Source organism: Lolium rigidum, chromosome 1 (assembly GCF_022539505.1).
Source record: "Lolium rigidum isolate FL_2022 chromosome 1, APGP_CSIRO_Lrig_0.1, whole genome shotgun sequence".
Taxonomy (NCBI): Eukaryota; Viridiplantae; Streptophyta; class Magnoliopsida; order Poales; family Poaceae; genus Lolium; species Lolium rigidum.
The window spans coordinates 330835055-330852571 of NC_061508.1; the positions used below are offsets into that span (position 1 = coordinate 330835055).

The following is a 17517-nucleotide window of genomic DNA, read 5'->3' on the forward strand; positions in this document are numbered from 1 at the left end:
CTATAGCCTCTTCAGGCCCTTCTTCCTGGCATCGATCTTCTTCTTTTCAACTGGAATTTTGACAGCAAGCAGACCATCCTTCTTGTGTGCTGCTGACGCTCCTCCTACCGCAGGATCAGAAGGAGCAGCATTCTGATCATGTAAGCCTAGAACTTTGGTTGAGGTGGACGTAGATGACAGTGCTGGAGCCAATGCTGTGTTCTTGCTCAGAACAGTTTCATTACTCTGACCCGCATTTAGAGATGTGGTTGACTCGCAAATAGCTCCGGTCTTGGACTTATTCTTATGTTTATGTGCATGAATGCCAGTGTATAGCCTGCATACGATAACTAGTTAGAGCTCTATGTGACCTGATATGCTAGAAATGGTAGCCATGAGATCATGGCCATGTGCTAAAATCACTTTGGGATACATAATCCTAATACTGTAGTTTTGACAAGAAAAGATCTGCGAGCATCACTACAGGTTTGAAACTACAGAGTTGAAGGTTGACCTTGCAAGGCGTGCATACTCCTCGTAGTTTTCCAGTAACATCTTTCCAGCTTGTTCATTAAGGGCAGATTCAGGGAATGGTTCGATCAGAAGGCATCTCACTACCTGTGAGACACGACCAAAGGAACCGATAATTAGTCTCCCACATGTTGTGAGCACACATAACCTATTCATAGGCCATTGCTATGCAGTCATTTTAAATCAAAATTCAGCAATTGTCACAGGAGATCATGCATATGCATTGCTCTCAACAGAATAATGGTTGGGTGTGTGGCGACTTGAGCTTACCAGCAGAACATATCTTAATCCAAGACTAGGGCTCCAATCCCTTTTCAATGTGTTCACACATATCTCACCACTAGTTGCTATGTTTGGATGGAATATTTTTGTCAAGAAGAATCCTGCAAATCAATGGAGAATGTAGATATTCAATAAAAGGCTTTATTTTAAGAAATAGCTGCAGTACGGACAATCGAGAAGTTCCAAAAGATAACTACCTTTTGGAGGAGAGTGAGGGAAGTCGCGACACAACAATAGCTTCATCCGGAATAACCCATTCTCATATGGAGTGCCAGCTGCATCATGTCAAGATTCAGACTTTTAGACCACAATATTGAAGTATTGCAATAGGGAAAGGAAAAAAAAAGGAACTCAGGCACTTGAGGTTCCGTAAGAAGATGCACAAGAACAACAACAACAAGCCTTGTTCCCAAGCAAGTTGGTTAGGCTAGATATGAAACCCAACAGAACTAAAAGAAAACCAAAACAAGAAGTAAAAGGAAAAAAGAGAGTAAACTAAGATTTCGGCACATGGATCGCTGATCTCCAGGAAGTCCTATCAAGAGCCAAGACTAAGACTAGGTACATTCCAATCCCTCAAGTCTCTTTTTACAGCCTCCGCCCAAGTCAATTTTGGTCGTCCTCTACCCCTTCTAGTCTCCTTCATACTCTTTAGAATTCCCTTCTGGGGGCTTCCGTTAGATATGCCCAAACCACCTTACTCGGTGTTGGACTAGCTTCTTGTCGATCGGTGCCACCCCTAGCCTATCGCGAATTACCTAGTTCTTTTCCTGCAAAAGAAAAATAAAACAAAGACAAAAGGAAAACAAATTGTTATGGTTAAAATGTCGCCATCATCAAAGATGAGGCATTTTGATATTGGAACTCGACTACTAGATATTAGAAACTTGTTCTAATATCTAAATGGTGGATTAGAGGGATCAATTTCAGTTTATAGGCAGCTTTGGGAATTATGTATCATCTCTGGATCATAAGAGGGATCAATGTATCATTCTATATCATTTTGCATCAATGAGCAAATAGGCAACAAGGACAAGTAACAACATTTGATCCATGTCAAATAAGAGAAAAGGGCAACAATATTTGATCCACTTATTTTAGGCAACAAAGGCAACCAATTAATCCCTCTAACCTAACCAAGTTCCTATTTAAGCAAGCCCACATGATTTAAATAAAGTAATTCATCATTGACATTAGATGGTCAAGATGAATGATCATTAGCCACACAATTTAATCCCAAAGATTATAATGCAAAGCTCACATGTAGCAGCCCATAAGAATTAACACTTGGCAGTACCAAAATAAGGCAAAGCATGGTCAGGCAAGGGATAAGATCAACCTGAGATACCTTGCACAAGAGGAAAAGCAAACCAACATGGGAACTTGTACAATCGGATGATGTCATCTCGCAAGCAGCATACTCACACATGCAACCGTGTGTTGTCACCCCCACAGCCAACACTCCAGCCCTATATAAACAGCACATAGGCTGTACCAAGCAGCTTTCCTCCACATCTCACATTTTCAGCCAACACACACCACACTTTGGCAAATCTGGTAAGTAGCTATAGAACAGCAAGAACAAATCCACTAGATAAACCACTGAAATCATCAGATAGATCCTAGGAGAAGCAGAAGCAGCGAGGAGGTGCAGGCTAACCACAAGAAGCAATCAGCATCCAGAAGACAGGCTACCGAGTACAATAGGTAGCAATTCAGAGACCAGATCTTGCAGTATATGTTCCTATCTTTTGCATAGCCATATCAAGTAAATCAGGGGAATAATATAAATCTATCCCATCCAACTACCCTTCAACTAGAACTTGCCTAGGAGGATTTGATGGACTATTTCTCTCAGATCTGGCATAGAAGTGCTATGCTATGCTCATCATAGAGTTTGGAAAGTTGCAACTAGTATCTGTTCTTATCTAAAAATCTAGCCTCAGCCTTTGCATCACAGAAGTGTGTCAATGAATCAAGCAACAGCATCTGTTCTTATAAATCTTTACACAGCACAGTTTTCCTTAACAAATCTACAATCTCCAGGAATTACTTGGGGTCCAGAAAATAAGTTCTAGGCCAACCAAGTAGAACCCCAAGTAGCAGCAGTAGTAAACCCATCAGGGGATGACCACATAATTAACTTTGCTCCACACATAATGAATCACAGACAATTAATGGATCATCTCAAATCTCCAGTAAAACTATCACAAATATGCATACAAGCTCAACCACAATTCATCAAATAAATAATCCACCTTCATGTATCAGTACTTGTGTCTGAACTCAACAGGAGTCTACACAAAAATATAACTAAATTCATCCAATTAACCACTGTCATGTGGACAGTACAACCCAACAAATAGCCACACACACTTGCAATTCATACCAAATGAATTCAAATCATTTTCCTAGTTAATCTAGCTAGGAATCATTGCTAGCATCGATTCACCTGTCTTATTAAACAGCTACAAGCAAATATCATACCAGCAGCATAATCCTTTAATCATAGATAGTGTTGTCTATAGAAATCACAGATCATCAGTGACATAACTATACAGGCTGGGATGATTCAGTTATCCAAGTTGAGGCCTTGGATCAAGCACAAGACACTAGATAATTTAACAGAAATATCATTTGATAATCACCATGAACATGCAGCAATCGGGTTAAGCACACCCAAATGTTTGGCCAACAAATCCATAGCCATATAGATTACCGAGAGACAGAGAGAGGGAAAGAGGGTATGAGTAGCTCACAGTGTGATAGAGGAGTAGTCGTAGCGGTTGACGCCGGGGTTGCGTCGGCGACGCCGTCCTGCCGGCGTCGAGTCATCCACCAGTACAGCAGCACCGCAACACACCACCAGTACACCGACGCCGAGGTTGCGTCTATGGCGCCGTCCATCGTTGTCGAGCACCGCAGCTCACAGAAGCACCACCACCACAGCAACACCATCGTCACACAGAGGAGATCGACGCGGGGAACCAGGAGGAGGTCAGTGGCGTCGGGGCAGTCGAGCTGGGGCTCGAGGCCAGCGACGGGGATGCAGCAAGGAGGCGATGGGGTTGGGGAAGAAGGACCACAAGGTGGCGCTAGGGCAGCATCAGCTCGCCGGAGCCTGAGGGGGGCCGGTGGCGACCAGACTAGCCGCCGATGACCGGCTAGGGTTTCGGAGTCGAGCCGACCGCTAGAGACCGCAGCGGCCAAATCAACCAAGGGGAGGTGTTAGAGTTCGTCGAAGAGAGCAAAAGCCCCATCACGCCGGTGCCTGGGTTGGCTAGGAGCGGCCGGGGGCGAGCGGCGCCGCCGCGGGGGCGTGGTGGTCGCGCAGGAGAAGAGGTAGGCGGTGACCGTGTGCGTGCGTGTGTGAGAGAGAGATGAGCGAGAGAGTGGGGGTCGGGTTGGGTTAGACCCAACCGACTCGGGCCTTTGGGCCAGGCCATTGGGCCAACCCAATAAACCATTTGGGCTATTTTATTTTATTTTAGAAAAGAAAAACCTTTTTAAACATTTAAGAAGATCAAAAGAAAAACTATAAATAGAATTGAGTATCATGAAATGACCTCTATGAATAAAATAGAAAACAAATACTTAAAGTTTAAAAGAACAATAATAGGAATTTTCTCTAAAATTTTAGAAGACCAAATTTTAAATCTTAAACTATTAAAACCTAAAAACTAAGGAGATAATTTCTTGTTTCAATTCTTCACATAAATAAAATATTAAATATTACTTCACATTAATATGCCATATAAAACAACAATTGTTTCTTAATGGTTATGTTAATCACATGAGAATCCTAATTGACCATTACTTCAATTAAAACTCTAAACCCTAATAGTATTTATCATATTTAAGTCTTTTGAAAATAATATAGTGTTAAATCCATTATTACTTCTATCTCCAATTTAATAATAATCTCTACCAATTATCATGTTAATAATGAAATAAAGATTTAGAAACCCTAATTCTAATATAAACAAAAATCTTGGTCCCATCATTTTATGTGATCATCCTAAAATACTTCCAATCCTAAAACCCTAGGGGTTTAGGGCATGTGATCATAGCCACTTCATCTTTATATGTAAGACCTTAATAAACAACCAATGAGTGCATACTCATGACCCACTAAAATAAAACTAGGTACAATTCACATGAGACCATCATTTCATGTCTTTATTTTTGGTTAACACCTATATGATCCACTAGTGCCACCTAGATATAAACCCTAGCTTGATACGACATGTTAGCACTATTGATCACCATTCTTATATACCACACCATTGAAATACTCCTAAACCATCAAACCCTAGAAGAACCATGAAGATCAATCCTAGTACCAATTTTGTGTAGTAATACACATTACCTGCTACTATTCCACTGAACCCTATTCAGGCAGACCATCTAGTTTAGAAGCCATTAAGCATTACTTAGTGAAACAATTGTGAAGCCATAGTAAACCCTAACTTATAACAACACTTTGACCATCATTCTTTGATATGATACCCATAATCAACCACAGTAATAAAATTTGCTAATACTGGCTATGTATAGACCAATTCTATTTAACAACCCAACTAGTTCCTATTAGTAAACTAAATGAATCCAATATTAAACCCTAGAAAGCCATAGCTCCTATGTATAGTAGTTCTTATTCTTATTAACCTGTTCCTCAAAAATTATTCTTTTGAAGTACAAATGTTAATCAAACCATAGAAGCCCTAGTTCTTATTTAAAGTACTTACTATTTCTAAATCAACATGTTCTTCAAAAGTTATTCTTTTGAAGTATAATATAAATAATCATCAACCATGTCCTGTAGAACTTAAAATTGACCACTGTTATTTACATATTGTTCCACCACTATTCTTTATGTGTGTACTTGTTATGATGTCTTATATCACTTGATTATGATGCTAATATAACCAAACCTTAATAAGAACCTTGTTTGAGAACCATTCTAAAAGTGCAACACACCCTAAAGAAATCTTTACAACTCATCAATTTTAAATCATTGGGATCAGGTTACGCTCGGGACGATTGCATCTCATACTATGCATTATAGTATCTTTGCCAGTTCTTTAAACATTGTCCTTACCGGACGATGATGGTATTTCAGCATTTGGAGTTCTCACGTATCGAAGCTTTTGCCTGCATAATCTTGCAGTCAAGAAAGGCAAGTTCATCGCTTGCTCATGTCATTTGATTATTTGTATCAAACTATATGCAAAGTACTATACTTATCACTCATGCATTGAAAAGCAAAATATTATTTTACAATTATGAATATGACTATGTGGTGGGCAATGGAACCATGGTATGTGTTGATATGGTGGAGGTTCCATTGCATGGGTACTACTCATCTAGGACTAAGTACCAATGCCGTCCAGTGATTCTAGCGCCGTACATATCGCGTTGACCATAAGATCTATAATGGCTCCGGGGAAGTCAGCTGTATCTTTTCCCTTCGCACGCCAACGGATTGGTAGAGCCGGTGGGGTGTTGGAGGCACTCGCCGCAATAGGTTGGGAAATCCTTTTAAATCCCCATCCATTAGTGATGATAAGCTCTACGATCTATGATGGATTGTCCGGAGTACACCGTGAGTAAAGCCGTATTATCGGGAGAAGTCTACTGGGGGTGTACGGTTGGATAAAAGGGTGGGTTTGCAGGGTCGCGGAGAAGGCAGTGATTGGCTTGGATCTTACACCTGGCCCCACACCAAGGAAGTGTGGACGAGAAACGCGTCTCGGCAAGGCATCAAGGATAAGTTCTCTTATGGGAAAAGTAACGCACCTCTGCAGAGGATATTGAATTGTGACTGTCACTCCCTGTTCCGGGAAGGGAACTGCGAACGCGGCAGAAAGGAACTCCACGAAGTTCGGTCAACTCCGTGAAGACTGACGGGCATAGTTTTCAGAATAAAATAAACCTTTTGAAGAAATGTTTATGAAAACTTGATTTGGCCTATGACTTTCTGGTCTATGGCTGTAGCTAGTGCATGATACACATATTTCTTAATATGAACTTGCTGAGTATGCTCGTACTCATTCTATCTCGTTTGAACCCCCTTCTTAGATCAAAGCACCGAAGGAGAAACTACCGTGGAACTCGAAGACAAAGGCGTCAACTACAACAAGACGAAGAATCCAATCGAAGAAGTCAATGGAGTCAACTTCTGCATCAGCTATTATGGAAACCTAGACTAGTAATAGAAGGGAACCTTTCCCTAATCCTAGCACCTAAGTAGCTAGAATTCTATAGCAAGCCTAGTAGCTCTTAAACTTGAGTTAGCAATAAGATAGACTACGAGTCGTTCTTCTGGAGCTTTATTTGAAGTTTTACCTCACTGTATAGTAGGAGGTTGTGTTGATCTTATGTAAACAGTTCGTGTGTACTTCTATAGACATACCTTGGACTCGCATATGTTTCTGTTGTACCACTCTGAAAGATGTAATATGAGTGGAACGGTGTTTCACTTGTGTTATGTCAACGACTTGTGTACTACACCATGCAGTGGTACGCTGGGTCATCACATCTTGTGAGCTGCCTAACATGATCAAGATCATCTATTTGTAATGCTACATGTTGCGTTTGTTGGGATCCGATGAATATGGAATACTATGTTATGTTGATTATCAATCTATCATCTATGTGTTGTTTATGATCTTGCATGCTCTCCGTTGCTAGTAGAGGCTCTGGCCAAGTCGTTACTTGTAACTCCAAGAGGGAGTATTTATGCTCGATAGTGGGTTCATGCCTCCATTAACTCTGGAACAGTGACAGAAAGTTCTAAGGTTGTGGATGTGCTGTTGCCACTAGGGATAAAACATCAATGCTATGTCTAAGGATATTTGTGTTTATTACATTACGCACCATACTTAATGCAATTGTCTGTTGTTTGCAACTTAATACTGGAAGGGGTGCGGATGCTAACCCGAAGGTGGACTTTTTAGGCATAGATGCATGCTGGATAGCGGTCTATGTAATTTGTCGTAATGCTCAATTGAATTTCACACTACTCATCATAATATGTATGTGCATTGTCATGCCATCAATTGCCCAACTGTAATTTGTTCACCCAACATGTTATTTCTTATTGGAGAGATACCACTAGTGAACTGTGGACCCCGGTCCATTCTTTTACATCGAATACAATCTACTGCAATACTTGTTTTACTGTTCTTTGCAAACATCATCTTCCACACTATACATCTAATCCTTTGTTACAGCAAGCCGATGAGATTGACAACCTCACTGTTACGTTCGGGCAAAGTATCTTGATTGTGTTGTGCAGGTTCCACGCTGGCGCCGGAATCCCTGGTGTTGCGCCGCACTACACTCCGCCACCATCAACCTTCAACGTGCTTCTTGACTCCTACTAGTTCGATAAACCTTGGTTTCTTACTGAGGGAAACTTACTGCTGTACACATCACACCTTCCACTTGGGGTTCCCAACGGTCGCGTGTTGTACGCGTGTCAAGCTAAATTTCTGGCACCGTTGCCTGGGAGATCAAGACACGCTGCAAGGGGAGTCTCCACTTCCAATCTCTTTACTTTGTTTGTGTCTTGCTTAATTTTATTTACTACTTTGTTTGCTGCATTATATCAAAATACAAAAAATTAGTTACTTGCTTTACTTTATTTACTATCTTGTTTGCGTTCTCCATATTAAAAACATAAAAAAATTAGTTACTTGCATTTATTTTATCTAGTTTGCTTTATTTACTATTGCTAAAATGGGTACTCCTGAAAATACTAAGTTGTGTGACTTCACAAACACAAATAATAATGATTTCTTATGCACACCTATTGCTCCACCTGGCTACTACAGCAGAATTCTTTGAAATTAAACCTCGCTTTACTAAATCTTGTTATGAGAGAGCAATTTTCCGGTGTTAGTTCTGATGATGCTGCTGCCCATCTTAATAATTTTGTTGAACTTTGTGAAATGCAAAAGTATAAGGATGTAGATGGTGACATTATAAAATTAAAATTGTTTCCTTTCTCATTAAGAGGAAGAGCTAAAGATTGGTTGCTATCTTTGCCTAAGAATAGTATTGATTCATGGACTAAATGTAAGGATGCTTTCATTGGTAGATATTATCCTCCTGCTAAAATTATATCTTTGAGACGTAGCATAATGAATTTTAAGAAATTGGATAATGAGCATGTTGCCCAGACATGGGAAAGAATGAAATCTTTGGTTAAAAATTGCCCTACCCATGGACTGACTACTTGGATGATCATCCAAACCTTTTATGCAGGATTGAATTTTTCTTCGCGGAACCTATTGGATTCAGCTGCTGGAGGTACTTTTATGTCCATCACTCTAGGCGCCGCAACAAAGCTTCTTGATAATATGATGATTAATTACTCTGAATGGCACACGGAAAGAGCTCCACGAGGTAAGAAGGTAAATTATGTTGAAGAAACCTCCTCCTTGAGTGATAAGATTGATGCTATTATGTCCATGCTTGTGAATGGTAGGACTAATTTTGATCCTAATAATGTTCCGTTAGCTTCATTGGTTGCTCAAGAAGAGCATGTTGATGTGAACTTCATTAAAAATAACAATTTCAACAACAATGCTTATAGGAATAATTTTGGTAACAACTATAGGCCATATCCCTCTAATAATGGTAATGGTTATGGTAATTCTTATGGGAATTCTTACAACAATAATAGAAATGTACCCCCTGGTCTTGAAGCCATGCTTAAAGAATTTATTAGTACACAGACCGCTTTTAACAAATCTGTTGAAAAAAAGCTTGGTAAAATTGATATACTTGCTTCTAAGGTTGATATTCTCGCTACTGATGTTGATCTTTTAAAATTGAAAGTTATGCCTAATGAAAATAAAGATATTAAGTCATTTGCTACAGCAAACGCCATCCAAGTTAGAATTAATGAGAATATTAGATTGATGGCCGAATTGCGTGCTAGGTGGGGAAAAGAAGAAGATGCTAAAGAAGATAATGTAGCTAAAGTTTGGACTATTACCACCACTAGTAATGAAAATGCTTCACATGTTGCTACACCTCCTACTATCAATGGTAAAATAATTGGTGTTAGCAATGTTTCTACTCCTAATGCCAAGCATGTAAAACTTCCTGAAACTGCTAAAACTGCTGAAATTGCTTGTGATAAAACTGCTGAAATTTTTTCACATGTTGGGGACAATGATCCCATTGCTTTAGATCATAATGGTTTAGATTTTGATGATTGTCACATCTCTGAAGTTATAAAGTTCTTACAAAAACTTGCTAGAAGTCCTAATGCTAGTGCTATAAATTTGGCTTTTACAAAACATATTACAAATGCTCTCTTAAAAGCTAGACAAGAGAAACTAAATCGTGAAACTTCTATTTCTAGGAAGTTAGAAGATGGTTGGGAGCCCATCATTAAGACGAAGGTCAATGATTTTGATTGTAATGCTTTATGTGATCTTGGTGCAAGTATTTCCGTTATGCCTAAGAAAATCTATAATATGCTTGACTTGCCACCATTGAAAAATTGTTATTTGGATGTTAATCTTGCTGATAATTCTACAAAGAAACCTTTGGGGAGGATTGATAATGTTCGCATTACGGTTAACAATAACCTTGTCCCCGTTGATTTTGTTGTGTTGGATATTGAATGCAATGCATCTTGTCCCATTATATTGGGAAGACCTTTTCTTCGAACTATTGTTGCTATCATTGATATGAATGAAGGTAATATTAAATATCAATTTCCTCTCAAGAAAGGTATGGAACACTTCCCTAGAAAGAGAATGAAGTTACCTTTTGATTCTATCATTAGAACAAATTATGATGTTGATGCTTCATCTCTTGATAATACTTGATTCACACTTTCTGCGCCTAGCTGAAAGGCGTAAAAGAAAAGCGCTTATGGGAGACAACCCATTATTTTACTTCTGCACTTTTGTTTTCTATTTGAGTCTTGGAAGTTGTTACTACTGTAGCAACCTCTCCTTATCTTTATTTTATTGCATTGTTGTGCCAAGTAAAGTCTTTGATAGTAAGGTCCATACTAGATTTGGATTACTGCGCAGAAACAGATTTCTTGCTGTCACGAATTTGAGTAGTATTCTCTGTAGATAACTCAGAAAAATCTTCCAATTTACGTGAGTAATCCTCAGATATGTACGCAACTTTCATTCAATTTGAGCATTTTCATTTGAGCAAGTTAAGTGCCCCAGAAAAATTCGTCTTTACGGACTGTTCTGTTTTGACAGATTCTGCCTTTTATTTCGCATTGCCTGTTTTGCTATGTTTGATGGATTTCTTTATTCCATTAACTTTCAGTAGCTTTGTGAAATGTCCAGAAGTGTTAAGAATTATTATGTCACCTCTGAACATGTGAATTTTTGATTATGCACTAACCCTCTAATGAGTTTGTTTTGAGTTTGGTGTGGAGGAAGTTTTCAAGGATCAAGAGAGGAGGATGATACAATATGATCAAGGAGAGTGAAAGCTCTAAGCTTGGGGATGCCCCCGTGGTTCATCCCTGCATATTTCAAGAAGACTCAAGCATCTAAGCTTGGGGATGCCCAAGGCATCCCCTTCTTCATCGACAAATTATCAGGTCACGTCTAGTGAAACTATATTTTTATTCCGTCACATCGTATGTGCTTTACTTGGAGCGTCTTTATGTTCTTGTTTTTGTTTGTTTGAATAAAATTGGATCCTAGCATTCATTGTGTGGGAGAGAGACACGCTCCGCTGTTGCATATGAACACATATGTTCTTAGCTTTATTCTTAATGTTCATGGCGAAGGTTGAAACTGCTTCGTTAATTGTTATATGGTTGGAAACAGAAAATGCTACATATGGTAATTGGTATAATGTCTTGAATAATTTGATACTTGGCAATTGTTGTGCTCATATAGATCATGTTTAAGCTCTTGCATCATATACTTTGCACCTATTAGTGAAGAAATACATAGAGCTTGCTAAAATTTGGTTTGCATGATTGGTCTCTCTAAGATCTAGATATTTTCTAGTGAGGGTTTGAGCAACAAGGAAGACAGTGTAGAGTATTATAATGCTTGCAATATGTTCTTATGTACGTTTTGCTGTACCGGTTCATACTTGTGTTTGCTTCAAACAACCTTGCTAGCCTAAGCCTTGTATTGAGAGGGATTACTTCTCGTGCATCCAAAATCCTTGAGCCAAAAACTATATCATTTGTGTCCACCATACCTACCTACTACATGGTATTTCTCTGCCATTCCAAGTAAATTGCTTGAGTGCTACCTTTAAAATTCCATTCCTTTGTCTTTGCAATATATAGCTCATGGGAAAAATAGCCTAAAAACTATTGTGGTATTGAATATGTACTTATGTATCTTATTTCTTATTAAGTTGCTTGTTGTGCGATAACCATGTTCCTGGGGAAGCCATCAACTATCCTTTGTTGAATATCATGTGAGTTGCTATGCATGTTCGTCTTGTCTGAAGTAAGGGTGATTTATCATGAGTTGAATGGTTTGAGTATGCATATTGTTAGAGAAGAACATTGGGCCGCTAACTAAAGCCATGATCCATGGTGAAAGTTTCAGTTTTGGACAACAATCCTCAATCTCTTATGAGAATATTATCTGTTGTTGAATGCTTATGCATTAAAGAGGAGTCCATTATCTGTTGTCTATGTTGTCCCGGTATGGATGTCTAAGTTGAGAATAATCAAAAGCGAGAAATCCAATGCGAGCTTTCTCCTTAGACCTTTGTACAAGCGGCATAGAGGTACCCCTTTGTGATACTTGGTTAAAACATATGTTATGCGATGATAATCCATGTAAATCCAAGCTAATTAGGACAAGGTGCGGGCACTATTGGTAATCTATGCGTGAGGCTTGCAACTTATAGGATATCTTATACATAACACATATGCTTTATTACTACCGTTGACAAAATTGTTTCTTGTTTTCAAAATAAAAGCTCTAGCACAAATATAGCAATCCATGCTTCCCTCTTCGAAGGGGCCTTTCTTCTACTTTTATGTTGAGTCAGTTTACCCACTTCTTTCTATCTTAGAAGCAAACACTTGTGTTAACTGTGCATTGATTCTTACATACTTGCATATTTGCATTCATCATATTACTTTGTATTGACAACTATCCATGAGATAAACATGTTACAAGTTGAAAGCAACCGCTGAAACTTAAATCTTCCTTTGTGTTGCTTCAATCCCTTTACTTTGAATCTATTGCTTTATGAGTTAACTCTTATGCAAGACTTATTGATGCTTGTCTTGAAAGTACTATTCATGAAAAGTCTTTGCTATATGGTTAGTTGTTTAACCATTGTCTTTACCATTGCTTCGAATCGCTGCATTCATTACATATGCTTACAATAGTATTGATCAAGATTATGATAGCATGTCACTTCAGAAATTATCTTTGTTATCGTTTACCTACTCGAGGACGAGTAGGAACTAAGCTTAGGGATGCTTGATACGTCTCAAACGTATCTATAATTTCTTATGTTCCATGCTACTTTATTTGATGATACTCACATGTTTTATATATACTTTATGTCATATTTATGCATTTTCCGGCACTAACCTATTGACAAGATGCCGAAGAGCCGATTCTTGTTTTCTGCTGTTTTTGGTTTCAGAAATCCTACAAAGGAAATATTCTCGGAATTGGACGAAATCAACGCCCAGGGTCTTATTTTTCCATGAAGCTTCCAGAAGACCGAAAAGGAAACGAAGTGGGGCGACGAGGCGCCGACACAACAGGGTGGCGCGGCCAGGGCTTGGGCCGCGCGGCCCTGGCGTGTGGGGCCCTCGCGTCGCACCCTGACCTACCCTTCCGCCTACTTAAAGCCTTCATCGAGAAAACCCCAGTACCGAGAGCCACGATACGGAAAACCTTCCAGAGACGCCGCCGCCGCCAATCCCATCTCGGGGGATTCAGGAGATCGCCTCCGGCACCCTGCCGGAGAGGGGAATCATCTCCCGGAGGACTCTTCATCGCCATGATCGCCTCCGGAGTGATGTGTGAGTAGTTCACCCCTGGACTATGGGTCCATAGCAGTAGCTAGATGGTTTCTTCTCCTCATGTGTTATCATTGTCGGATCTTGTGAGCTGCCTAACATGATCAAGATCATCTATTTGTAATGCTACATGTTGCGTTTGTTGGGATCTGATGAATATGGAACACTATGTTATGTTGATTATCAATCTATCATCTATGTGTTGTTTATGATCTTGCATGCTCTCCGTTGCTAGTAGAGGCTCTGGCCAAGTCGTTACTTGTAACTCCAAGAGGGAGTATTTATGCTCGATAGTGGGTTCATGCCTCCATTAAATCTGGGACAGTGACAAAAAGTTCTAAGGTTGTGGATGTGCTGTTGCCACTAGGGATAAAACATCAATGCTATGTCCAAGGATATTTGTGTTGATTACATTATGCACCATACTTAATGCAATTGTCTGTTGTTTGCAACTTAATACTGGAAGGGGTGCGGATGCTAACCCGAAGGTGGACTTTTTAAGCATAGATGTATGCTGGATAGCGGTCTATGTAATTTGTCGTAATGCCCAATTGAATTTCACACTACTCATCATAATATGTATGTGCATTGTCATGCCATCTTTATTTGTCAATTGCCCAACTGTAATTTGTTCACCCAACATGCTATTTCTTATTGGAGAGACACCACTAGTGAACTGTGGACCCCGGTCCATTCTTTTACATCGAATACAATCTACTGCAATACTTGTTTTACTGTTCTTTGCAAACATCATCTTCCACACTATACATCTAATCCTTTGTTACAGCAAGCCGGTGAGATTGACAACCTCACTGTTATGTTGGGGCAAAGTATCTTGATTGTGTTGTGCAGGTTCCACGTTGGCGCCGGAATCCCTGGTGTTGCGCTGCACTACACTCCGCCACCATCAACCTTCAACGTGCTTCTTGACTCCTACTGGTTCGATAAACCTTGGTTTCTTACTGAGGGAAACTTACTGCTGTACGCATCACACCTTCCACTTGGGGTTCCCAACGGCCGCGTGCTGTACGCGTGTCATTCTGCTCCATGCATCTCTCCATAAGTTGGCGAAGTAAGAAAATCACCACTGTAGTCGATCTCCCGGGCATAAAACCAAATTGGTTTTCAGTGACATTCATCACTCTCCTCAAGTGATGCTCGATGATTCTCTCCCAAAGTTTCATAGTATGTCTCATAAGCTTAATCCCTCGGTAGTTACAACTTTGAATATCTCCTTTATTCTTGTAGGTAGGAACTGAATGATACATAATTCTTGAATATCTCCTTTATTCTTGATGATTCTCCCCCAGCTTCGGCATAGTGCCCTCGTTCCCATCATTGAATAACCCATCGATACTTAACCATAACAAAACAATGTGTTAGAAAATCATCGAATAGGAATATACAACATTACATGCACAATTAAAAGGGAAAGATCATCCGAGCCACACGGACATGTTAATTCAACAATGCACACCCCACATAATGGCAGCTGAAAACGAAAGTACTCTTGATAGAATCTCACCAGGGCCCTCAATATCAGCACAAATGGTAGTGAAGTCATCATCATTAACAATAATTTTAATCCCTTCTGGAGGTGATTCATCAAGATTCTTCATTTCTCTAGCCAATTGTGAAATGACATTTGATGGGAGGTTCTCGTTGGTCGCCTTTGAATGAAAATACCATCAAAATAATAAAAGACAGAAACATATCTTTTACAGGTTTAATATTTCCTAGTACTTACCATGAAACCAATAAGAGCAGACAGCTCCAAAACCTAAAGGTGCTCCGAGGTCAACTCCACTTATGATTTTACTTGTTCCAGAATAGCACCTTTAAGAGGTTATATATCATTGAATCAATATCAAATTAAAACAATTTAGCAGTAACTATGTCTGTAATTAGAGAAATTGAGTACAATACTTTTCCGAAAAATATATATAGTGAGGGAAATGCAATATGTATCAGTATTACATGGTTTCAAGTTTCACTAATACAATCACTGTCGCCAGGATTTCCATAAGTTTAACAAATATTATATCCAATATGCAACAAGTGTAGGTGATAACTTAATGATGCTAAGCATTACTACTTCATGAGTTATGCATAAGTATGGAACCGACAGAGGTTTTGGGATTAGTTAAAACTGTAAATTTGGTATTTCAGATAGAACATCCATTCAAGTACCTATAATACACCTATAAACTAGACATTCTGGTAGAATGATTTATGCAATGTTGCTATGACCAAAATAACAAAATTATTACTAAAAATAAGAAATATTATCCCCTCACGTGTGGAAGTCGTGAACATATCTCCGCCATGTACACATAATGTAAGTGACAAACTAGTAATTAAACAATACTACAAATAATGTCATGCTCATTAAGGCCTGTAAGTAGCGGGTATTGCTGCATAAAGCCGGCCATCTGCGTGTTATCTAAAGTGTGTCTTGCTACATATAGATGTTTACGAGACCAGGAAAGCATGTAGACCGGACCATCTAATTGGCAATTTGGTATCAATTCGGGATTTGAGGTGTGCTTGTGTCCAGTGCTACTGCATTTTTCTCAATCCGCTAATGCGCCATTTCTCCGTGTGCTTATTCTATTATCGCCAACTTTATACCTTAATAAAGGATGGAAATCACAGCTCCTACCAGACATTTTATCCGCTCCCTCCAATCACACATGGGATGCCGCGGTACCATACGGACATACATGCTCGCTCGTCAGCACTGACTATGGCTGCAAGACCATCCCGTAAAATGAAAAATTAGTGCAAAAGGAGTCACGGAATGGATCGAAATTAAAGCAGGTTCAGGCAAAACTGTGTGGCCGCATCCCGGGCCGCTTGCCACCCTAGTAGTGAATACTGCAGGTACACTCCATCCAGGGAGAGATTGCTCTTTTCTACATAAACGAAATAAATGAACTGAATCCCCCCTCATAATTACATTCAGAAAGATTCTTCTGCTAGGACGACAGACTGGGGCGAAATGCGAGTAGTGGGACCAATCGATCGGCCAATACATTCCTACACATCGGCGCGCGGCGCGGGTGGACGAATCTGAGATTAGCCGGAGCCCCATGTCCTCCCAACCGGAAGAAACTGATTGCTCACCTACTACCGACGCTGCGCAGGCGGCGGTCAAGCCGCTCGCTCGCTCGCCCGGCGCCTCCGCCTCCCGGTGGCCCGGCCTCTCGGGATCTTCAGCGGCGAGGAGGAAAATGTGATGGAGACGCAGATTTTTTTTTTTTAAATAATACACTTTTTAACACCTTTTCTATTTTTCAGCTAGCTGAAATTGCAATTCGTCACAAGTCAGATCTTGGTCCGTTCATTCTCGTCAGTTGGCGTGAATCTTGACGCTGCCCGTTGCCGAACGGAGTTTTTTCTTTTTAGTTTTCCTGAACGGTTTTTTTCCCCTCAGTCGTCTTCTTCGTTTCCCTGCCCGACCCATGTTCTAGGCAGAGAAAGGGAGGTCCATGCGAGGAAGGGGATTTGCTGGGCTCTCTCCAGGCGGAAGTGGACCGAGGAGGTCACCGGACGGAGGAGGGCGGAGTACGCATTCATTGACCGGACAGAAAGGTAGGTGAGTCCTGGAGGAGGCGGAGAGTCAAGGTTCTCCCATGGCGGGCGCGGAGCTGCTTTCGACAGACAAGGCGGAAGGAGCAGGCCCTGTCGGCAGATCGGGTAAGTTGCGATCT

The 17517-nt window shown here is 40.2% G+C and overlaps 1 protein-coding gene across 1 annotated transcript; it reads right to left on the bottom strand.

Moving 5' to 3' along the window:
* LOC124663314 (ubiquitin-conjugating enzyme E2 22-like) lies at window positions 1–16898 on the bottom strand. The gene is made up of 7 exons (XM_047201040.1): window positions 16797–16898; window positions 15552–15584; window positions 15330–15474; window positions 990–1067; window positions 781–893; window positions 494–597; window positions 1–316 (listed from the first exon to the last, which is right to left on the bottom strand). Exons 1-7 carry the CDS (start codon window positions 16896–16898, stop codon window positions 1–3), a joined length of 891 nt encoding a protein of 296 aa, XP_047056996.1.
* Window positions 16899–17517: the final 619 nt, after the last annotated feature.

Coding starts and splice junctions, on each gene's coding strand:
- LOC124663314 (XM_047201040.1), bottom strand. CDS start 16,898: ATGGGGCTCCGGCTAATCTCAGATTCGTCCACCCGCGCCGCGCGCCGA. Junction 1,068..15,329: donor TGCTGATATTGAGGGCCCTG/GTGAGATTCTAT, acceptor GACATGATGCAG/CTGGCACTCCATATGAGAAT. Junction 598..780: donor GATTAAGATATGTTCTGCTG/GTAAGCTCAAGT, acceptor CGTGTCTCACAG/GTAGTGAGATGCCTTCTGAT.